This window comes from Heptranchias perlo, chromosome 37 (genome assembly GCF_035084215.1).
Source record: "Heptranchias perlo isolate sHepPer1 chromosome 37, sHepPer1.hap1, whole genome shotgun sequence".
Taxonomy (NCBI): Eukaryota; Metazoa; Chordata; class Chondrichthyes; order Hexanchiformes; family Hexanchidae; genus Heptranchias; species Heptranchias perlo.
In genome coordinates, this window is record NC_090361.1 from 10,482,380 (window position 1) to 10,507,095 (window position 24,716).

Genomic DNA, 24,716 nt, shown 5'->3' on the forward strand with positions numbered 1-24,716 from the left:
TGTCCTGAATGAGCTGACTCGTCACAGGGTATGGGTCCCATTGGTGCCAGTTTCTTCCAGTACCCCACCCCCAAATGGCCATTCTTCATTTGTGAACCTGAACTATTTGACCATGGAAGGTGTCACATTAAAGCCCAATCCTCTCCCCACCCATTGTTCATACATCCCCTTTCCAGCTTGGTGGTTTGGGATCAGCAAGGACAAGCGTCTTTAATGAAGCTGCTGAATGCTGCAATATGGTAAATTTCATGCCCTGAGTGTTATATACATGTCTGAGTTTGCGTGTACATATGTATGTGAACACAGTGGCTTGCTTACAATCCTCTGTCTGCAGGGTCTCTTTCTCCCTAACTCTCTATCCCTCTTTATCTCTGCCTGTTCTTACTCCCCATCTCTATGTCTCCTTTTCTTTCTCCTTATTTCTCCTGTTCCTTTCTCCCTCTCTGTCCTTTCTGTCTATTTTTAATATGTTTTTCATTTCCCTTTCTCCCTGACTATTGCTCTCTCTCCTCTTCTTTGTTGGGACCACTTCTTTCTGTCTCTTTCCTTCCCACTTTTCCTTGACTATCTATCTCTCTTCTGCTTCCCTTTCTCTCTTCCATCTTCAAGCTACAATTATTAAGAATTACACAACACTGCTGTGGATATGTGGGTGTGTATGTGTGTGTGTATGTGCATATATGTGGGTGTGTATGTGTATGTGCGTATGTATGTGTGTATATGTGTGTATGTGTGTGAGTGGATGTGTAAGTGTGTGTATGTGAGTGTGTGTTTGAGAATGTAAGAATGAGTGTGTGTGTGAGTGTGGGTGGGTGTGAGGGAGTATGTGTGAGAGTGAGTGTACGTGCGAGGGAGTGTGTGAGTGAATGTGTGTTTGTATGAGTGTGTGTATGTGTGTAGTGTGTATATGTTTATGTGATGTGTACATGAGTGTGTGTATGTGATGTGCGTGTGAGTGTGTGTATGTGAGTGTAAGTATGTGTGAGTGAATGTATGAGTGTGTGTGTGTGTAAGTGTGCTTGTGCAAGTGTGTGTGAGAATGTGTTTGTGCGTGTGTGAGTGACAGTGAGTTTGTGTGTGAATGTGATTTTGTGTGAATGTGTGTATGTGTGAACGTGTTTGAGTGTGTGTGAGTGCATGTATGTGAGTATATGTGTGTGTGAGTTCATGTGTGTGTGTGTTTGAGTGTGTGTGAGTGCATGTGAGTATATGTGTGTGTGAGTGTGTAAGTGAGAATGTGTTTGTGTGAGTCAATGTGTGTTTGTATGAATGCATGTGAGTGTATGTGTGAGCGTGTTTGTGAGTGCATGTGTGTGTGAGTGCAAGTGTGTGTGAATATGTGGGTGAGCATGTTTGTGTGTGTGTGAGTGCATGTGTATGTGTATGTGTGCGAGTGCATGTGTGTGTGAGTGTGTTTTGAGTGTGTGTGTCCATGTGTGTGTGTTTGTGAATGTTTGTGAGTATATATGTGTGTTTGTGTGAGTGTGAGTATATGTGTGTGCATGTGTTTGTGAATGTTTGTGTATGAGTATATGTGTATTTATGTGTGTGTTTGTGAGTATATGTGTGTGTGTTTGTGTCTCTGTGTTTGTGAATGTGTGTGTAAGTATATGTGTGTTTGTGTGAGTGAGTATATGTGTGTGTGTGTTTGTGTGAGTAAGTGTTTGTGTGAGTGTGTGAGTGTGTGAGTGTGTGTGTGACATACTCATACAGCGAAACTGACAGAATATTCTGGTAAACGAATATTACTGGATCTTTATAATCTCAGAAATCCATTTTAGGAAAGGCAAGCGGAGAGCAGCAGTGATTGTGCGTTAGTCAAACACTTGGAGGACCCTTCGTCTGTTGTTTTTTGTAAAGCAGTCTTTAACCACAAGAGCGAGTGAACTCGCAGCTCAATCTCAGTGAGCAGCACTCCCCGAGAGCAATGGTTTTAATTGAAGCTGTGTCTCGGGGCTCTGGAAAAACCCCCGGGGTAAGAAATGCTTTTTGTTTTTCTATGTTTACACTCGGTTTAATGAGATTGGAGATTTTTTTTCAGCTGTGGTTCCTTCCTCAAAATGTTCTGGACGTTTATGTTGTTTAAAAAATGGACATTATTATAAATGTAAAATAATGTTGTTTGCCAGTGGAGATCTCGAGGGAGAAAAGTGTCTGTGGGGTGAGAAGTGATCCTAATGGGCTGCTGTGTTTAAGAGTGCCTGACAAGGACTAGGTGTGCTTAAGATTGAGGAGGAGATTATTCCCTCGTTCAGTTCAATGCCTTATTTCTGTGCAGTGTCTGAACACTGATTTTTCTTTAGCTGTGAGTGCTCCATCTTTTCTGTAAACTTTCTTCATCCACCTGTCCCGACAGCTCTGCTCACCGTTTGCTGCCAGTGCCCCTATAGCCAGCTGCCAGCGACTAACCAGGAATGGCTCTCCCCCTCTAGTTTTCCTTCTCCACTGCTAGGAAGTATTGCAGCCTGCCCCTCGGTGCCTCCCGCTCAACACGGACCTCAGTGGGGTCACAATTCCAACTCCCACTCCATGGTGCACACAGCACATGAAGAAAGAAAAAGGGAAAGAAAGAAAAGCATTTATTCAGTGTCTTTCACGCCCTCAGTACTTTTACAGTGCTTTTATAGCCAATGAAGTATTTTTGAAGTGTAGTCACTGTTGTAATGTAGGAAATGCTTTGTGCATAGCAAGGTCCCACAAACAGCAACGTGACAATGACCAGATAATCTGTTTTAGTGATGTTGATTGTGGGATAAATATTGGCCAGGACACCGGGGAGAACTCCCCTGCTCTTCTTTGAATAGTGCCCTGGGATCTTTTACATCAGGGGGCCTCGGTTTAACGTTTCATCCAAAAGGTGGCTCCTCTGACAGTGCAGCACTCCCTCAGTACTGCACTGGACTGTCAGCCTGGATTATGTGCTCAAGTCTCTGGAGTGGGACTATGAACACACAACCTTCTGCCTTAGAGGTGAGAGTGCTCCCCACTGAGCCAGGGCTGTTGAGTGCCCTGTCAATATTTAAATCAACAACTATGATCGATGCTTCCTCAGACCCGGTGCCATGTCGCTGGTATTTAGTTGACTGGTTGCACTCGATCAAAAAGATCTAGTGACCTAGTTAGTAGCACGTCTGAGTCAGAAGGTCGTGGGTTCAAGCCAGCACTCCAGAACCTTATCACATAATCTCGGCTGACACCTCAGTGCAGTAGTGAGGGACTGGTGCACCGTCGAAGGTGCAGTCTTTCGGATGAGACAACAAACCTCAGGTGGATGTTAAAGATCCCATGGCACTGTTCAAAGCAGAGCAGGGAGTTCGCCTGATGTCCTGACCAGCATTCCTCCCTCGACCAACACCACCAAAAAAAACAGATTAACTGGTCTTTCATCTCATTGCTGTCTGTGGGAAGGGGCTGTGTACGTTCGGCTACATAACTCTCCTTCCCCACGTCTGGTCTGCATTCCGTCTACCCCGTGGGTAACTGACAAAATATAGCACGACTGGGGTGAGCCCAAGTCTAACTGGTGGAAAGCCCAGGAGGCACCGCCATGTCCTCTGCCAGAGTGTCAGCTTGAGATACCTGAGTGGAACATAGGAACAGGAGGAGGGCATTCAGCCCCTCGAGCCTGTTCCGTCATTCAATTAGATCATGACTGACCTGTATCTTAACTCCATCTACCTGCCTTGGTTCGGTAACCCTTAATACCCTTGCCTAACAAAAATCTATGTATCTCAGTCTTGAAATTTTCAATTGATCCCCTGCCTCAAGAGCTTTTTGGGGGAGAGAGTTCCAGATTTCCACTACCCCATGTGTGAAGAAGTGTTTTCTGACATCACCTCTGAACGGCCTAGCTCTAATTTTAACATTATGCCCCTTTGTTCTGGACTTCCCCCTCCAGAGGAAATCATTTCTCTCTATCTACTCTATTAACTCATTTAATTGACCTCAACACCTCAATTAGATCATCCCTTAATCTTCCATACTTGAAGGAATACAAGTATTCCCTCAAGTCTATGCAACCTGTCCTCATAATTTACCCCTTTTAGCCCTGGTATTATTCTGGTGAATCTTGCGCTGCACTCCCGCCAAGGCCAATATATCCTTCCCGAGGTGAGCGCAGTTCTCCAGATGAGTGACGAGCTGCCTATCCATCTTGTGACCAGAGCCGCTGTCTACCCGTAGACTATATCTGTTTCCTGTTCTCCTCGTTCACTCAGCACAACAAGCAAATGAACGATTATTTATTATCCAAAAAAGAAACTGAGCTGAATCACTGTCATCCCTAATAAAACCAGGCAGCCAAGAGCTCTTAAAGGGAAATGTCTGTTGCCGAACAAAATCAAAAAATATTCTTAAACAGAGACAGCTGAACTCTTTGTCCTGATGAATAGGTCATCGATCTGAAGTGTTAACCCTACGTTTCCCTCACCATACAGGCTGCCTGAACCTGCTGAGAGTTTCCAGCATTTTCTGTTTTTATTTCAGATTTCCAGCATCTGCAGGATTTTGCTTCTAGCTGAACTCTTTTCGTTCTCTCAGTGTTACCATGTTTCATGCCTTTAGACTCCAGGTTAGAGGCAGGCTGGGAGCGGACATACTGGCCAGCCAGACACTGGGCAGCCAGACACACTGGCCTGCCAGACACTGGCCAGTCACTGGGCAGCCAGACACACTGGACAACCAGACATTGGCCAGTTACTGGGCAGCCTGGACAACCAGAGAGAGAAAAAGTGAAGGAGACAGAGAGGGAAGAGAGAGAGAGAGAGATAAAGGGCCAAAGCTTGAGTTTTGAGGGATTAAAAGGAGGGAGAAAAGACTAAGAAGGTGAGGGGTTGGGAAAGAATGAGTTAGAGTAGGAAACAGTGTGATTGATCTGAATTTCCACACAGTGAGGACACAGGGAGGAGGAAGAGCATGTAGGAAATTGTATTTGGAGTTTAGGAGGTTCTTGATTGAGCTTTAGCAAATTGAGACAATGGGCAGTGGGGCATTAAGGTCTCTCACCCTCTTGTGCTTGAATCTAGCAATCTCAAGTGCATCTGTCTTCTCCCTTCTCTAGATGGTACCCTGGGGGTCTCTGCTGGTCATCTGTCTGATGAACATCCCCTCCGCTTCCCCTGCACTTAGCGGCGATGAGGAAGAGCTCTTGATATTGCCAGGAGACAGGGTGACCAGCTGTCCATCCAGATGTGTCTGCACCTCGGAGGCAATGGTGGACTGCAGCGGCGTGGATCTCAGCTCATTCCCAAGTAATTTGTCAGGGAACATCCAGCACTTGTCCCTGCAGGTACTGAACCAGCCTCAGGTCCAACCACCAAACCTTCAACAAGGCTTTAGCCGTTTCTCTTACTTTCTCCAGGCCGACAGGAGCAGGAACCCTGGATGGTATTCGGCTCCCTAACCTGGAACGGGGGTGGGGAGGGGGGGGTACAGCTAAGACCAGTTGTAGCACTGCTACCACGGCCCTAACTAGAATCAGCTAATCTAGCACAGACCAGGGATGGTTATCTGGGACTTTTGTGGTCTAGCAACACACTGAGCAGTGTCTTTACTCACTGCTCCATCAGTGGGGAGGAGTTGTAATAAAACATTTGTTTGGAGAGGAAGATCCCAGTATTTGAGTGATGTTGAACACAAGACAATGATGCAGTTTGGTGCATTTAATGTCCAATTCTGTACCTGTAAGCAGAGCGGAAAACTCCCAGGGACATAAATCTGGGGCTCAGTGTTCACAGACAGACCTCGCTGCCTTTGTCACAAACATTTACTACATGGGGGGCTTAGGGACCCCCAAAGGAAAATGTGGTGAGAAATAGCAGGCACCACTTCCGCAAGAGTCCCACCTACAAATTGCAGGGACCATCAGCACAAAGTCTTTGGAACGGTGACCAACGTCCATCTTAATCCTGGATCCCCGTCCCAGACCTCCGATGGAAGGCAAACTTCAGGAAGCCTATTTGCTTTTATTTTTTTTACAAATGTTATGCACCTCAAGGTGAGGATGTTAGTGCAGGGACTCCTTCCATTATAAACAATGACAGTGCTGTTACTTTCCATTTCAGCTGCTCACTATCCCATCAAACACTCCCAGGGCAGGTACAGCATGGGTTAGCTACAGAGTAAAGCTCCCTCTACACTGTCCCTACAGGGTTCCTGGTCTTGATTGCAAACCAGTTACTCCCTGTTGGAAAGTGTGCATGAGTGGATAATGGATGAAGGCAGGATCGCCTATGGTGCCTCCTGCAGTGGAATAGCATACTGGCACTTACTGTCTAGGCTTACCCATGAAGAATGGTCACTGTGGTGAGGCACCAGAGGGTGTCAGGTACCTCACAGGAACTGCACCGCAGTAAGAAACGGAGGGAGGGGAGAGAAAACGGACAGGGGAAAATTGGCAAAAGGAAAAAAAAATGCAGAATGAGGAGCTTTTCCACTGAGGAGGAAACACACTGCGTGAACCAAATCTCCAACTGCTTTCCTTGCAGAACAACCAGCTGGAAGATATTCCAAATGAGGGTCTGTCCAGGCTCACCAAACTGAAGACACTCAGCCTGCACAACAACAAGCTCCTATCCAGAGGTAGGGGACCGAAGGTGGAAGGGCCACTTTTCGGCCTGTCCCACAGTAAATAGTAAGACACAATCACTGTTGATCTGATTGTCGATTAGTGAGGAGATAAGATTCTGTGTTTAATTACAGGGCTACCAGACAAGGCCTTCGAATCTCTGCAGGAACTGGAGTACCTCTACTTGGCGAATAATGAGGTGAGAGTCCCAACATCTCCCATTCTGGTACAGTAAGGTACATGGGACGCACATCATCACAGGGAGCCAAGGAGAGGCCAGTGGGCGTGGTGGACAGGGCCCGGAGGGAAATGGCAGACCTCATCATTATCTAATGCTCTTGTGTTCCTTACACAACCCCAGTGTATGTTGGGAAGAAAAGATGCATAGTTGAGGAAACCTGTGAGCGCCTTCAAAAGAAAAAGAAAGATTTGCATTTATATAGCACCTTTCATGACCTCGGGACATCCCAAGGTGCTTTACAGCCAATGAAGTACTTTTGAAGTGTAGTCACTGTTGTAATGTAGGAAACACCAATTTGCGTGCAGCAAGCTCCCACAAACGGCAATGAGATAATAACCAGATAATCTGTTTTTTTTGTGGTGTTGGTTGAGGGATAAATATTGCCCGGAATATTGGGGAAAACTCCCCTGCTCTTCTTCAAAATAGTGCCGTGGGATTTTTTCCATCCACCCAAGAGGGCAGAACGGCCTCAGTTTAATGTCTCATCCAAAAGACAGCACCTCTAACAGTGCAGCACTCCACTGGAGTGTCAGCTGAAGTGATGCACTAAAGTCTCTAGAATGGGACTTGAACCCACAACCTTCTACTTCAGATGTGAGAGTGCTACCCACTGAGCCACAGCTGAGAACATGTCACCTAGTGATCGACCTGTTGTGCACTACCAATGTTAACAGGGTCAGTTCTGCTGCTGATAGTTTTGCGTGAACCCTGGATACAGTTAAACAGCAGATTAAAGCCTCTCTTTTTATAACTCATTTATTAAGTTTTCTTTGAAGTCAGTTGATGAGCTCATGATTCTCATGTTGCCCAGCTCCAGCTGCTATCCATCATAGTTTGGCCATCTTTTTATTCCAGATGTTTCATCCCTGTAAATGAGTCATTTATTCCACCTTCCTCTCCAACTTTCTGGCTCATGCTGGGGTCTCTGGCTCACTGCCGACAGGGGTCACTAGATAGCCAATTGAATTCTGCGTGTTGCCCCTCCTGCCACCTCCTCCTCTAGTAGAGGATAAAGAGGGGCAATTGTAGCCCCTATTACCAACCCAACTGAGATCAGCTGCCTCAGAACAGACTGGGGATGGAATATGAGATCTCCTGGCTTCTATTGCATGTTTCCCTTCCCCACTGAGCCATCCTGAGCTCCTCTCCTGCTCTGGACAAACGTGCACAAACCACGGAGTGTTTCACTGGCATCAGGGTATCGGATTGCTTTCCCCTGCGAGTGAAGCTGGAGCCAGAGCCAGTGCCAGTAATGGAAACACTAGGATTGAGTTCAGATGACTGGAATTGAAGGTCATGTTTCAAATAATTGTGTTGCGGTTGTTTATTAAAGAACAAACCCACCAAATGCTCTTCATGCAGTGAGGAGAGATTACAGCTCTATGGGATTTCACCCAAACTCTCTCCCTTCTATTCATCTGCTCAGGAATCCAGTAAATTCACTGACACCAGATCTGTGTTCTGACGAAAGGTCTTCGACCTGAAACGTTAACTCTGTTTCTTTCTCCACAGATACTGCCTGACTTGCTAAGTTTCTCCAGCATTTTATTACTGTAAATACACAAACTAGCTCCTGCAACCCCCTCCTCTCCTAAAGACTGTCTCCCCCTAGGGTACACGCTCCCCCCTCCTCTCCTGAAGGTACTGACTCTCCCTGGGTCTCCTCCATCCTGTCCTGAAGGAGCACCCACTGGGTTACACGCTGTCCCCTCATCTCCGACTTGTGCGAAGGGCATCAGTAGCCTTGCAACAGTACAAGTGCCCATTCTTCATGTGTGAGATGAGGTTAGTGAGTGAGTGTTGCCAGGTTCTGTGATTGTGGGGTCAAAGCACTGCCACATCTGTCCCTACCTGATGTTAACACACACTTCCAGCAGAAGTGATTGGATCGTGATCAGGAACAGGGGCCTTGACTGATTCCTCCCCTCTCTAGCCGAGCAGTGCTAAGACCAATAATAGCATCTCAACCAATGCCTCTCGGATGAGACATTAAACCAAGGCCCCTGTGTGCCTGCTTAGGTGGACTTCAAAATAGTACCGTGGGATCTTTTAAGAAGAGCAGGGGAATTATCTGGTGTCCTGGGCAGAATTCCTCCCTTAACCAGTACCACCAAAACAGATTATCTGCCCATTCATTTAATTACTGTTTGTGGGACCTTGCTGTGTGTAAACTGCCTACCATGTTTCCCTATATTACAACAGTGGCTATATTTCAAAAGTACTTTATTGGCTGTGTAGTGCTTTGGAACATCCTGAGAATGTGAAAGGCAATATATAAATGCAAGTTCATTCTTTCTCTATTCCCTTAAGGACAAGAATAAGGTGTGATGCCCTCCACAGTGAAATAGCTTCACAAATTCACTGTCTTAGTTCATTCATGAATACCTATGTGGGGAAGATACTGGAGGGTAGGCAGTGCCTGTGAACATGTCCTAGTACCTTGAGACATAACAACATAATAGGAGCAGGAGTAAGCCATATGGCCCCTTGAGCCTGCTCAGTCAAACAATAAGATCATGGCTGATCTTCTACCTCAACTCCACTTTCCCGCCCTATTCCCATATCCCTTGGTTCCCTTACTGTCCAAATATCTATCGATCTCAGTCTTGAATATACTCAACAACTGAGCATTCACAGCCCTCTGGGGTAGAGAATTCCAAAGATTCACAACCTTCCGAGTGAAGAAATTTCTCCCCATCTCAGTCCTAAATGGCCAACTCCTTATCTTGAGACTATGGCCCGTAGTTCTAGACTCTCCAGCCAGGGGAAACAGCCTCTCAGCATCTACTCTGTCAAGCCCTCTCAGAATCTTATACGTTTCAATGAGATCACCTCTCATTCTTCTAAACTCCAGAGTAAAGGCCCATTCTACTCAATCTCTCCTCTTGGATCTGGGGGTCCTAGTGCAAGAAAATCAAAAAGTTGGTATGCAGGTGATCAAGAAAGCCAACGGAATGTTGGCTTTTATTGCTAGGGGGATAGAATATAAAAACAGGGAGGTATTGATGCAGTTATATAAGGTATTGGTGAGACCGCACCTGGAATACTGCATACAGTTTTGGTGTCCACACTTAAGAAAAGACATACTTGCTCTCGAGGCAGTACAAAGAAGGTTCACTCGGTTAATCCCGGGGATGAGGGGGTGGACATATGAGGAGAGGTTGAGTAGATTGGGACTCTACTCATTGGAGTTCAGAAGAATGAGAGGCGATCTTATTGAAACATATAAGATTGTGAAGGGGCTTGATCGGGTGGATGCAGTAAGGATGTTCCCAAAGATGGGTGAAACTAGAACTAGGGGGCATAATCTTAGAATAAGGGGCTGCTCTTTCAAAACTGAGATGAGGAGAAACTTCTTCACTCAGAGGGTGGTAGGTCTGTGGAATTTGCTGCCCCAGGAAGCTGTGGAAGCTACATCATTAGATAAATTTAAAACAGAAATAGACAGTTTTCTAGAAGTAAAGGGAATTAGGGGTTATGGGGAGCGGGCAGGAAATTGGACATGAAGCTGAGTTCGGATCGGTCAATGCCCTGTGGGTGGCGGAGAGGGCCCAGGGGCTGAGTGGCCGGGTCCTGCTCCTACTTCTTGTGTTCTTTAGATTTGTGGTTGGGATCAGATCAGCCATGATCTTATTGAATGGCGGAGCAGGCTCGAGGGGCCGATTGGCCTACTCCTGCTCCTATTTCTTATGTTCTTATGTTCTTATAGGACAACCCTCTCATCCCAGGAATCAATCCAGTGAAACTTCATTGCACCCACTCTGAGGCAAGTCTATTCTTCCTTAAGGAAGGAGACCAGGTGTGGTCTCACCGAAGCCCTATATAATTGCAGCAAGTCCTCCTTACTCCTACAAAGCTGAAGTGGATAAAAATGACAGGGAGCAGAGTCTATAGCAATGAAGCAGGAGGGAGAGTGGGTCCTTTGCAAACATTTTAAGGATGAGGTGGACAGTCGGACTGAAAAGCATCTCTCTTACAATGAGGTAAGTTATATAAGGTGCTAATAAGAACAGTGACTTAATTGTGATCTTCCTACTGTTGTATTCAGCTCACCGTGACACCCAGACGACTGCCCAACACTCTGCGAATCGTCGACTTTGCTGCCAACCGTCTCACGGAGATCTTTACACTCACTTTCGGGCACAAACCAAAGCTCAGGTAAAGTCCTGTTGAACTAATGAGTGTGGCTGTTGTCTGGGGAGGGCGAGGCTGTTACTAAATGAAGCACAAAGGATTTAAATCTATTTTTTGATGGCGATATTGAATTCCAATAGCCATCATACGGTGAATGTTCTGCTCAACTGTGAAGGTGATGACAGTACTGGGGAACTTAACAACAAAACCAATATCTCCAGGTCAGGTCCAGTACTTGCCCTGTAAAAGCTGACTGTGGTTGTGTATATGGGGGCTGTACATCATTAATACAGGAGTCATGGACTGTAGAGAGTTTGTGCACCCTTCACACACCAGCTATATCCATCGTAATGGTAGATAACAGAATAGTTCCTCCACCTATTGGTATTGGGTTCTGTGGTACTGTGAGTGGAGCCCTGATCCAGTCTATGATCTATATAGCACCTGGACAGTACAGTCAACTTACACCCAACGTGTGCTGTACACAAAGGGTTCAGAAGCATCAAAGAACTGACTGCCCTGCACAGAGGCAAGTGAAATTACTGAATTGGTTGGAAAAGTTAAACAGACATCTCCTTCAACAAACGACTTGCACGAATAGAGGGCTTTTAACATTGCAAAAACATCCCAAAGCATTTTACGAAATGAGCAGGGGGAATGTACAGCAAGCAGGAGGATGGAGGAGTCGGGGGAGGGGACCACAGGCAAGGTTGAACAGGTAGGTTTTGAGAAGACTTTTGATGGTGGGGAGAAAGGTAGCAAGAGGGATGGAGTTTAGGGAGGGAGTCTGAGTGAAGGGGTGTGATGGTTGACAGCTCTGTTACCAAAGCTGAAGTGGAGAGTGGGGTTGGAACAGATATCCAAAGTCGGAAGAGCTGGGATGGAGGACTGGAGGAGGGTGCAGAATTGGTGCGAGGCAAAGCCATGGAGCGGTCTGTAAATGAGATGGTGACTGGAGCGTAGTGTGGGGAAGAATGTAGTAGCAGCATTTTGGATGAGATGTAACTTACGTAAGTTGAAGCTTGGGAGGCAACTGAAGAGATTGTTGGGGAAATCAAGCCTCGAGATGATAAAAAGGTGGGCGAGGGTATCAGTAGCTGTGAGAGGATGAGGTAAGGGCAAGAGGTGGGTGCTGTGGAAATAGGCAGTTCAACTGGTTAATAAACATCTTCTAAACCCTAAGCCTAAGTCAGAAGTGAGTTCAAGTCCCATTCCAGGACTTGAGCACAATGTTGAATGGCACCAGTGCAGTACTGTGTGACTACTGTATTGTTGGAGGTGCCAGGTTAGATATTAAATTGAGGCCCCGTCTGTCAGTTCATATGGATGTAAACAATTCCACTGCACTATTTGAAGAAGAGTAGGGAGTTCTCCTGGTGTCCTGACCAACATTCCTCCAACACCATCAAGAACAGATTAACTGTGTATTTACTTCATTTGCTGTTTGTAGGGTTTTACTCTGTGCAAACTGGCTGCTGCGTTTGCCCAAATAACCAGCAGTAATTAATTAGATATGAAACCCTTTTAGGACATCCTGAGGATGTAAAATGTGCGATATAAATGAAAGATTGTGCACTGTTTCACACCATCATTTATAATGAGGCTGATCTATCTGAGATACAGCTCCCTACTGGATAGAACACAAGGGAGCAATTTGATTTACATTCATTGCCCACCAATCAAAACCGAAGGATATCTCAAAGGCTGAGAAGAAAGGGAAACTGCCATGGAACATCAGAATTTTTAGCAACATGCTAAGGTCTTTCGGTCCCATGAGCCAGATGTCAACCCCACCTACCCGCCCTCAACATATCCCTCAAACCCTTCGCTCCCTAGCAGCGTATCTAGTTGCCTCTTGAACCCATTAATAATACTTTTCACTATCGCAAGCTATAGTAACCATGGGTGTGTGCTATTTCTCAACAGGTCTGTGTATCTTCACAACAATAATCTGACAAACGCAGGCCTCCCCAAGGCCATGTTCAGCGGCTCCGACAAGGTCAATATTTTAATTCTATCTAACAATAATCTAACCTGCGTACCAGAGAACCTGCCACCTCTGCTCATGCAGCTGAATTTACAGGTAGGTGGCAAACTGTCAGTTAACGACACCCACCCACTCACCAGTGTAATGCACAACTGCAGCTGAAATCTCCTCAGAGACAGTCTACGAAATCCAATCGGTTAATAACCTTCACTGTCTGAACTTCAACCTTATTCTATGTATATGAATACAGTTCTTGGCTCATAGATTTCCTCCTTCTAAACCCTCAGACTACGCCCCCCCGATTCAAAGTTTATTCCCACTTTAAGTGCAATTAGTTCATCTGATGTATCAAAGGGTTCTGCAATAACAACATGGTTTTCACAGAGAGGGAGAGATAGAATCTGTAATGATGACGAGTGCATGAGGAAATCTCCCACTTCACTAATTGTGCTGTAGGATGTTTGGGATTCAACATCAGTAGAGATTGCTCGAGCTCCCCACTGCTGAACATTTAGTGGACACGTCGGCTGAGGACCCGCAATGCTCTAAATACTGAGCTGGGAAAGGGCCATAAAGGGTCTTACAGCACAGAAGGAGGCCATTCAGCCCACCATGCCTGTGTCGGCTCTTTGAAAGAGCTATCCAACTAGTTCCACTCCTCTGCTCTTTCCCCATAGCCCTGCAAATTTTTCCTTTTCAAGTATTTATCCAATTCCCTTTTGAAACTTACTGTTGAATCTGCTTCCACCACCCTTTCAGGCAGTGCATTCAGGTCTTAACAACTCACTGCGTAAAAAAAATCCTCCTCATCTCTCCTATGGCTCTTTTGCAAATTACCTTAAATCTGTGTCCTCTGGTTACTGACCCTTATGCCAATGGAAACAATTTCTCCTTATTTACTCTATCAAAACCCATCATGATTTTGAATGCCTCTACTATATCTCTTCTTAACCTTCTGTGTCTAGGAAGAACAATCCCAACCACTCCATGTAACTGAAGTCCCTCATCCCTAGTACAGTTTCTAGTAAATCTCTTCTGCACCCTCTCCAAGGCATTGACATCCTTCCTAAAGAGTGGTGCCTAAAATTGGACACAATACACCAGATAAACCTAACCAGTGCTTTATAAAGGTTCAGCATAGCTTCCTTGCTTTTGTACCCTGTGCCTCTATTTATAAAGCCAAGGATCCCAAGCACTTTAACAGCTTTATCAACTTGTCCCGTCACCTTCGTTCATTTTTTCTGTTCCATGCACCCCCTTTAAAATTGTACCATTTAGTTAATATTGCCTCTATTCATTCTTCCTTCCAAAATGCATCACTTCACACTTCTCTGCATTAAATTTCATTTGCCATGTGTTTGCCCATATTACCAGTCTGTCTATGTCCTCCTAAAGTCTGCTACTATCCTCCTCACTGTTTACTACTTTTACCAGTTTTGTGTCATCTACAAACTTTGAAATTATACCCTGTATACCTAAGTCCATTAATATATATCAAAAAGAGCAGTGGTCCTAATACCAATCCCTGGGTGACACCACTGCACACTTCCCTCCAGTCTGAAAAACAACCACAGGTCGAATATCTTACATTAAATATAACAAATATACAAATACATCACAGGTGTTAATATTTGTCAAGCTCAAAATGCTTGCTACTTCAATGAATAGCATCCAACCAAAGCCACTCAGCAACATTAGTCAAACAGCAGGTCCTCATCCTTTTCTTCTTTATGTAGGTTGGCTGGTGCATCCAAATGGCGTATCCTACGACCTTCCTGTTCTTTTTCGCTCTCTTCTTTCAACTGCTTTTTCTTTTTCTACACTCTGCTTTCTGTCCCTTAGCCAATTTCGTATCTACGCTGTGACTGCCCCTTTAATCCCATGGGCTTCAATTTTTCCAGCAAGTCTATTATGAGGTACTTTATCAAATGCCTTTTGAAAGTCTATATATACACATCAACCACAGTACCCTCATCAACCCTCTCTGTTACTTCATCAAAGAACTCAATCAAGTTAGTCAAACACGCTTTGCCTTTAACAAATCCGTGCCGGCTGTCATTGATTAGCCCATGTTTTTCCAAGTGAAAATTAATTTTGTCTCGGATTATTGTCTCTAAAAGTTCCCCCACCACCGACGTTAGGCTGACTGGCCTGTAGTTGCCGGGTTTATCCCTCTCACCTTTTTTGAACAGTGGTGTAACATTTGCAATCCTCCAGTCCTGCGGCACTACTCCCATATATAAGGAGGGTTGGAACATTGTGACCAGAGCTTCCGCTATTTCCATCCTTACTTCCCTCAGCAACCTAGGATGCGTCCCATCCAGACCAGGCGACTTTTCTACTTGGAGTACTGCCAATCTTTTAAGTACCTCCTCTTTATCTATTTTTATCCTATCCAATTTCTGTAGTACCTCTTCCTTTACCGTGACATTGGCAGCATCCTCTTCTTTTCTGAAGACAGATACAAAATACTCATTTCGTACCTCAGCCATGCTCTCCGCCTCCACAACAAGATCTCCTTTGGTCCCCACCCTCCTTTGGCTGTACTTTTAATATTTATATATTTATTAAAAACTTCAATGTTCCCACTAATCTATTTTTGTACACTCTCTTTGACCCTCTTATTTCCTTTTCCAGTTCTCCTCTGTACTTCCCGTATTCAGCTTGGTTCTCTACTGCATTATGAACCTGACATTTCTCATTTTTCTGTTTCATTTTAATCTCTATACCTTTAGTCATCCAGAGATCTCTAGTTTTGGATTCCCTTCCTTTCCCCCTCGTGAGAATGTGTCTACTCTGTTCCCAAGCTATCTCCTCTTTGAAGGCCTTCCAGTGCTCATTTAATGTTTTACCTGCCAATCTTTGATTCCAATCCACCTGGATCAGATCCTTTTCAACTCACTGAAATCAGCCCTCCTCCAGTTCAGTATTTTTACTTTTGATTTGCCCTACCAGCAAACTTCATATATCTTTCTTTTGGAAGTCATGGGCACAGCCACTGTCTGTTTCCCATGGAACCCAGCCATTAGGATTCTTCAAAATCACAGAAAACTGTCCTTGAGTAAACATAGACTCAGCTGGTTTCAGACCTCTGGTCAGTAGAGTGAATCTAGACTCAGCTGGTATAGGCTGCTGTACATACAGTGGACAGATGTTTTCATTGAGAAAGCTAAGTGAAGACCCAAAATCCAAATTGATGGACACCATTAAGAGTGGGAGAGAAGACAAGATCCATCAGGTGGTAGCGATCAGGTAATGCCGAGCTTGGGATTCCTGTAGATTGGAAGAGAGGAAGGCTCTCAAAGTTCAAATGATTTGTATTTTTGTGTGTGTTCCCCTACAACAGAACAATAGAATCTCAAAGATTCCCAAAGGCGCCTTCAGTAATTTGAAGCAACTTCGAGAACTCTACCTGCAATGCAACAATCTGTCCAATGCTGGCATCGATTCACAGACCTTCAGGTGAGCAGTGTAAAGTAATGCAACATTCTCCAGAGAATGAAGTCTCAGACACCAAGATGCTACGGACACAAGCTCTATCGACTGGACAGTTAGTTGGCTTGGCTGGGAGTCAGGCAAGACACCATAAGCTGCATCAATTGCACGGGGGTTTATTGGGATCCTAGTTACTAATGGCCCATAAACAGGTGACATTTTTTTTATTCTTTCATGGGATGTGGGCGTCGCTGGCGAGGCCAGCATTTATTGCCCATCCCTAATTGCCCTTGAGAAGGTGGTGGTGAGCCGCCTTCTTGAACCGCTAAAGGTGGTGGTGAGCCGCCTTCTTGAACATTGTAAAATATCCCCCGACAGTAAATGAATTCAAGATTTCTGTGATATTCAAGACAGGACGAAGGCCTTGTGGCAATGGACAGATTGCTAATGACCGGGAAGCAGAGGGAAAGGGATTAACAGGAGAGGGAGGAGACTGACACTGCACCTCCATCATTGTGTAAATCTAATGGGCTAAATGGCCCTTCTGCCTCTTGGGTTTTTCACTGGTTACAAGGTTGTTGTTCATCTTTCACTGCAGTAATTAGTTCTTTGTATTACTTTATGCTTTTTTTTTACTTTGGCAGCTGATTTCTAACACTTGTGTTTACCTGCTGGCACCTCCCCTATGGCAAGCAGCTGTTCAAGCTGCAGGGACAGACTACAAGTCTACTGCCTATATCTGACCACCAGAAATGGCAGCCCAGTGATTCTCCCTCCCTGTGGAGAAGAGAAGGAATAAAGATAATTTGTCAGCTGTGGCTCAGTTAGTAGCTCTCTTGCCTCTGATTCAGAAGGTTGTGGGTTCAAGTCCTACTCCAGAGACTTGAGCAAATAATCCAGGCTGACACTTCAGTGCAGTACTGAGGGAGTGCTGCACTGTCGGAGGAGCCGTCTTTCAGATGAGACATTAAACTGTAGCCCTATCTGCCCTCTCAAGTGGATGTAAGGTGAGGTAGCCAATTGGATACAAAATTGGCTTGACGACAGAATGTGGAGATGCCGGTGATGGACTGGGGTTGACAATTGTAAACGAAGGAGGAAGCCTCCGAAAGCTTGTGAATTTAAAATAAAATTGCTGGACTATAACTTGGTGTTGTAAAATTGTTTACAATTGACGACAGAAGACAGAGGGTGGTTGTAGAGGGTTGTTTTTCAAACTGGAGGCCTGTGACCAGCGGTGTGCCTCAGGGATCGGTGCTGGGTCCGCTGTTGTTTGTTATTTATATTAATGATTTGGATGAGAATTTAAGAGGCATGGTTAGTAAGTTTGCAGATGACACCAAGATTGGTGGCATTGTGGACAGTGAAGAAGGTTATCTAGGATTGCAACGGGATCTTGATAAATTGGGCCAGTGGGCCGATGAATGGCAGATGGAGTTTAATTTAGATAAATGTGAGGTGATGCATTTTGGTTGATCGAATCGGGCCAGGACCTACTCCGTTAATGGTAGGGCGTTGGGGAGAGTTATAGAACAAAGAGATCTAGGAGTACAGGTTCATAGCTCCTTGAAAGTGGAGTCACAGGTGGATAGGGTGGTGAAGAAGGCATTCGGCATGCTTGGTTTCATTGGTCAGAACATTGAATACAGGAGTTGGGATGTTTTGTTGAAGTTGTACAAGACATTAGTAAGGCTACAGTTCTGGTCACCCTATTATAGAAAGGATATTATTAAACTAGAAAGAGTGCAGAAAAGATTTACTAGGATGCTACCGGGACTTGATGGTTTGACTTATAGGGAGAGGTTAGATAGACTGGGACTTTTTTCCCTGGAGAGTAGGAGGTTAAGGGGTGATCTTATAGAAGTCTATAAAATAATGAGGGGCATAGATAAGGTAGATAGTCAAAATCTTTTCCCAAAGGTAGGGGAGTCTATAACGAGGGGACATAGATTTAAGGTGAGAGGGGAGAGATACAAAAGGGTCCAGAGGGGCAATTTTTTCACTCAAAGGGTGGTGAGTGTCTGGAACGAGCTGCCAGAGGCAGTAGTAGAGGCGGGTACAATTTTGTCTTTTAAAAAGCATTTGGACAGTTACATGGGTAAGATGGGTATAGAGGGATATAGGCCAAGTGCAGGCAATTGGGACTAGCTTAGTGGTATAAACTGGGCGACATGGACATGTTGGGCCGAAGGGCCTGTTTCCATGTTGTAAACTTCTATGACTCTATGACTCAAAGATCTCATGGCTCTATTTCAAAGAAGAGCTGGGGAGTTCTCCCGGTGTCCTGGGCAATATTTATCCCTCAACCAACATCAGAAATAAAACAGATTATCTGGTCATAATCTCACTGATGTTTGCAGGGCCTTGCTGTGCGTAAATTGGCTGCTGTGTTTCCTACATTACAACAGTGACTACACTTCAAAAGTACTTAATTGGCCATCAAGCGCTCTGGGATGAACGGAGGGAATGAAAGGTGTGATATAAATGCAAGTCTCTCTTTTAATATCGGACATGTAAATAGAAAGGGGCGAAGGAACAGAGTAAAACTGGGAATGTAAATATAATGAACTTACATTCATATGCTGTTCAAAATAGCACCATGGGATCTTTTAGGTCCACCTGAGAAGGCAGACAGGGCCTCGGTTTAACGTTTCATCCGAAAGACAGCACTCCCTCAGTACTGGGAGGGTCAGCCTAGGTGATGTGCCCAAGTCTCGAGTGGGACTTGAACCCACAACCTTCTGACTCAGAGATGAGAGTGCTACCAACTGAACCACAGCTGCCACCTGAAAATGAACAAGCATAGGTTGATATAATCTTCCAGATACAGTAAAGCAGCAATTGCTTGAATCAGATATGATTGAATCTTGATTGGGGGAGGAAGAGAGAAAAACGGGAATGTAAAAATAATGCTGTTACTTCTTGATAGTAAAATGAAAGGGATGGAATACCTGGATTTATCCAGCAACAACCTGGTCAAGATACCAGAGGGACTGCCCCCAAACATAGTCATCCTGCAGCTGGGGAAAAACCGTATCACATCGATTTCGAAGCACAGCATCAACAGGATCCGGAACCTGGAATACCTGCTGCTTCAAAATAACAGGATCACTGCAGGCAGAATCCACAAGGAAGCTTTTGGGAAGCTGCGAAAGCTCCACACACTTCACATCTTTAACAACCCGCTGAGAAAGGTCCCGGCCAGCCTGCCCCGCCGCCTCCGCTCGCTCATGCTGCTCCACAACTCCATTGAGCAGATCGGCATGAACGACTTCGTCACCACCTACTACCTGACCGATCTCAACTTAAGTTACAACAAGTTATACAGTGTGCATATTCACAGACTGGCCTTCCGGAAGCTTCGCCAGCTGGAGAGGCTGGATCTTTCCGGCAATAACCTGACCCTGCTTCCCCTCGGCCTCCCGTCCAGCCTGGAGGCTCTGAAAATACAGCACGGTCAAATTAATCGGCTATCCGCCGAGGTATTGCTCAACATGAAGGCTCTGAAGGAACTGTACCTGAATCATAACAAGTTAACCATTGGCAAGATAGCACCAGGAACATGGAGGGAAGTGCCTAATCTTAAGGTTGGTAAAGAAACTGTAAAAGAACAGATAAAGAAAGTACTTGTATTTATATAGCGCCTTTCACAATCTCAGAACAGTCATTGTAGTGTTAAAGTGTAGTCACTATTGTAATGCAGGAATCGTGGCAGCAAATTTGTGCACAGCAAGATCCCACAAACAGCAATGTGTTATTGACCAGATAATCTGTTTTAGTGGTTGATGGATAAATATTGGCCAGGACATCAGGGAAAACTCCCTTGTTCTTTTTCGAATTGTCGGCACATGTACGGTGAGCTGAATGGCCTCCTCCTGTGCTGTATCATTCTATGAATAGTGCCATAGGATCTTTTACAAGGTTGTTGAGAAACTCATAACATGGGCCAGGCACCATTGGCAACCAAACTTTCCCTTCGCCCATCGCGCTAAGTACCCTTGCGGCTCCAAAGATTAGTGAGGACAAATGTAGGTCCCTTACAGTCAGAAATGGGGGAAATTATAATGGGGAACAAAGAAATGGCAGAACAATTAAACACATACTTTGGTTCTGTCTTCACAAAGGAGGACCAAATAACCTCCTGGAAATGTTAAGGAACCAAGGGTCCAGTGAGAGGGAGGAACTGAAGGAAATCAGGATTAGTAAAAAAAGTGCTGGGAAATTAATGGGGCTAAAGGCTGACAAATGCCCAGGGCCTGATAATCTACATCCCAGAGTACTAAAGGAAGTGGCCCTGGAAATAGTGGATGCATTGGTGATCATCTTCCAAAATTCTATAGACTCTGGAACAGTTCCTACAGATTGGAGGGTGGCAAATGTAACCCCACTATTTAAAAAAGGGAGAAAAAACAGGGAATTACAGACCAGTTAGCCTAACATCAGTAGCAGGAAAAATGCTAGAGTCTATTATAAAGGATGTGATAACAGAACACTTGGAAGGCATTAACAGGATTGGACAAAGTCAGCATGGGTTTATGAAAGGGAAATCATGCTTAACAAATCTACTGGAGTTTTTTGAGGAGGTAACTAGTAGAATAGATAGGGGAGAACCAGTGGATGTGGTGTACTTGGATTTGCAGAAGGCTTTTGATAAGGTCCCACACAAGAGGTTAGTGTGCAAAATTAAAGCACATGGGATTGGGGGGAATATACTTGCATGGATTGAGAATTGGTTCACAGACAGGAAACAGAGTAGGAATAAATGGGTCTTTTTCCGGGTGGCAGGCAGTGACTAGTGGGGTACCGCAGGGATCAGTGCTTGGGCCCCAGCTATTCACAATATAGATCAACGATTTGGATGAGGGAACGGAATGTAACATTTACAAGTTTGCAGACGACACAAAGCTGGGGTGGAACGTGAGCAGTGAGGAGGATGCAAAGAGGCTCCAATGTGATTTAGGTAAGTTGGGTGAGTGGGCAAGAACATGGCAAATGCATAAATGTGAGGTTATCCACTTTGGTTGTAAAAACAGAAAGACAGATTATTATCTGAATGGTGATAGATTGGGAAAAGGGGAGGTGCAATGAGACCTGGGTGTCCTTGTACACCAGTCGCTGAAAGCAAGCATTCAGGTGCAGCAAGCAGTTAGGAAGGCGAATGGTATGTTCATTGAAAGAGGATTTGAGTACAGGAGCAGGGATGTCTTACTGCAGTTATACAGGGCCTTGGTGAGACCACATCTGGAGTATTGTGTGCAGTTTTGGTCTCCTTATCTGAGGTAGGATGTCCTTGCCATGGAGGGAGTGCAACGAAGGTTTACCAGACTGATTCCTGGGATGGCAGGACTGACGTATGAGGAGAAATTGGGTCGACTAGGCCTATATTCACTAGAGTTTAGAAGAATGAAAGGTGATCTCATCGAAACATAGAACATTCTAACAGGACTAGACAGACTAGATGCAGGGAGGATGTTCCTGAGGGATGGGGAATCCATAACCAGGGGTCACAGTCTCAGGATACGGGGTATGCCATTTAGAACCGAGATGAGGAGAAATTTCTTCACTCAGAGGGTGGTGAACCTGTGGAATTCTCTACCACAGAAGGCAGTGGAGGCCAAGTCATTAGATGTATTCAAGAAGGAGATAGATATATTTCTTAATGCTAAAGGGATCAAGGGATCTGGGGAAAAAGCAGGAACAGGGTACTGAGTTAGACAATCAGCCATGATCATTTTGAATGGCGGACCAGGCCCGAATGGCCTACTCTTGCTCCTATTTTCTATGATTCTATGATACCCCTCTGGGCCTGCCTGGCTGTGGATTGTTGACTGAGCTGGGATTCAGTGCTGCTACATATCCTTTTCTTGACCTCCACGTACACAAGGTCAGGGAACGTTATTAGAAGGAATGGTCTTCAGCAGAGAGCTGATTTTTGTTTTCCCAATTAAGAAATCTGAATTGAAGGAACAAAGGACTGCTGGACATTACCAAGATGGGACACAGTGGGAGATAAGATGAGGTACATCAACATATAATGGTGAAAGGATGACAAAATTGGTTTTAAAAGCCTGTAAAATGTAGGTGGAAAGGAAGATTGAGGTGAGGAGTTTTACACTTTTGAGCTCCTGGGAATGAATGAGTTAGAGTATGTGTAGCACAGCGAGTCTTGGTTTCAACACAGTTGGGAGTGTTAAGAGTTGTTGAAAGGAAAGTCGATTGTTTGAGATGAAAGACTAAGTCTCTTAAAGGCCACTTTAGCAACTGAGGAGCTGTGGAATATTTAAGATGTGATCAATCTACCTTTTTTTTTTAATACTTTTAGTTGTTGGACTTGGGATATAACGATTTGTCGTACGTGCCTCCAGATCTGCCAGAGTCCCTGGAGTACATTTACCTGCAGAATAACCGCATTTCAACAATCACCTCAGATTCCTTCATCTCTGTACCAAACATTAAAGTCATAGTCCTGAGGTAAGTACCAGCCCACAGCTTTGGGGCACTTTTATCAATCCAACTCCTACCATCTAGGAAAACCTTGGAGTAGGCCAGATGTTCATGCAGTGACTCAGTTCACAGTGGTGATGGCAGCAGTCCGGCTTTTAGCTGGGTCATTGGTGTTGAGAGTGGGTGAGTTGAGACAGAAGAATGAATGGGAGTTCACTTGTGCCTCCTACTTTCATCAGGAAAGAGAAAAGCCCAAAGTCAGTGTCAGGGGGTTGGGCATTCCAAGCTCTGGCTGGGAGCTTAGTGGGTCAATTAGGGCCTAGAAACTGAGCCATGTAGTGCCCGCTTTTCAGGCACTACGTGGCCTACTGAGGTCCTAAAGTGGCGGGCAGGAAGAGCGCGCACATGTCCAGCACAGAAAGTGTGCTGCCCATCATATTGGGTAAGGACAAACGAGGCGTTCTTTACCCATGCCTCAAGCAAGCGTTAGGCCCCTTATTTGCACCTGCTTGAGGTCCCCGCTCCAACATTCATTTTCCCTGAGGCAGCCGCGCCATCGGTGCTGCTCCTTATACCCCCCACCCCTCGGCCCCGACTCCCACTCTCTCAGCAGACCTCGCCACTCCTTGCTGGTGGGGCTACCACCATGCCGGCTCCATTACAATGAGGTCTGAGCCCCAATATCAGTGGAGTCTCGGACCTCCCCACCCCTCACAAAATGGGCGCTCCCAAACTTCTAGGCCTTGGGAGTGCAGGCAGACCTCCCAGCACATTGCCACCACCTCGCGGTGCTCCGTCACCACCAACCTTTTCTACATCTGACCGTTGTCTTGCTCGGTTTATTCCATAGGTCAAACAGGCTGACCACTGCTGGTGTAGGGAAGGAGTCCTTTAGGGGCCTGAAATATTTGCAGGTTCTGGATCTGACTGGCAATCTTGAGTACATCAGCATCCTTCTGCACAGCACCGCACAGGGGTCATCGCGAGCAGGCAGCAGCACAGCGGAAACCCAAAGAACAACCACATCCAACCAGCAGAGCCGAGAAACACAGAGACTGCCTGCAGTTGGCTAGGAAACCTAGCAACGCAGCCACAGAACACAGAGCAGCTTAACGCAGGAATTATCTATAACTAACCAGTCAGAGACAAACTGTTGATTGACCAGCTAAAGGAATTACACTACAGAGACCAGTCATAACCATTCAACAAGGGATACCACAACCTACTTACTGAAGACTATATCAACTTCTGCCTTTATATTAATGTTTATAACATTCCACACTCAGGCTCTGTATATGCTTTCTTTAATGATCAAAACCAGTACATTGAAATCAAAGGATTTGAATGGCAAACTGCTCGGCTGGATCAGAGTGTAAAATTAATTTAAGCTCTTTATGTAAACAATCTGTAACTGTATCATTCCTCCAGCAACATCCAGACGGATCATGTTGTCGGCACCTTCTTAATTGTACGGTTAAAATACAACATAACTCCTCGAGGGAGATGCTGTACTTATCCCCACCCCCCCACCAGCGCTGCCCAAGTCGTGACTCTTGCTGGGGTACCAGTGTCATGACTTCCAGTCGTCACATGAGACCAAAGTGAGTTGTGAAGCACCTTGGGGTGTTTTTACTACGTTAAAGGCACTATATAAATGCAAGTTGTTGTTCTGGCAGGCAATTCAACTACAAGGGACAACACTGAATGGTTGCAGGAGGGATTTACCTTTCACCTACCTTTTCTCTTTCAGATGCTCCTGTTCCTCCAAAGCGCTTTACAACCAATGAAGTACTCTTGAAGTGTAGTCACTGTTGTAATGTAGGAAATGCGGCAGACAATTTGCGCACAGCAAGGTCCCACAAACGCAGCTGACGTCCTTTTGTCATCCTTGACTTTTCCGCTTTTAGGTA

At 45.3% G+C, this 24,716-nt stretch overlaps 2 protein-coding genes across 3 annotated transcripts in view; one reads left to right on the forward strand and one right to left on the reverse strand.

Moving 5' to 3' along the window:
• cc2d1a (coiled-coil and C2 domain containing 1A) overlaps window positions 1–24,716 on the reverse strand; it is a 109,754-nt gene that overhangs the window by 15,445 nt on the left and 69,593 nt on the right. The window lies entirely within an intron of this gene.
• LOC137304498 (podocan-like) lies at window positions 1,855–24,716 on the forward strand. Its single transcript, XM_067973121.1, has 10 exons — window positions 1,855–1,975; window positions 5,060–5,287; window positions 6,486–6,579; window positions 6,700–6,764; window positions 10,855–10,964; window positions 12,867–13,023; window positions 16,274–16,389; window positions 19,292–19,949; window positions 22,685–22,833; window positions 23,657–24,716. The coding sequence occupies exons 1-10, from the start codon at window positions 1,928–1,930 to the stop codon at window positions 23,877–23,879; spliced, it is 1,848 nt and encodes a 615-aa protein (XP_067829222.1). The 5' UTR covers window positions 1,855–1,927; the 3' UTR covers window positions 23,880–24,716.

Coding starts and splice junctions, on each gene's coding strand:
- LOC137304498 (XM_067973121.1), top strand. CDS start 1,928: ATGGTTTTAATTGAAGCTGTGTCTCGGGGCTCTGGAAAAACCCCCGGG. Junction 1,976..5,059: donor GCTCTGGAAAAACCCCCGGG/GTAAGAAATGCT, acceptor TCCCTTCTCTAG/ATGGTACCCTGGGGGTCTCT. Junction 16,390..19,291: donor ATCGATTCACAGACCTTCAG/GTGAGCAGTGTA, acceptor ACTTCTTGATAG/TAAAATGAAAGGGATGGAAT.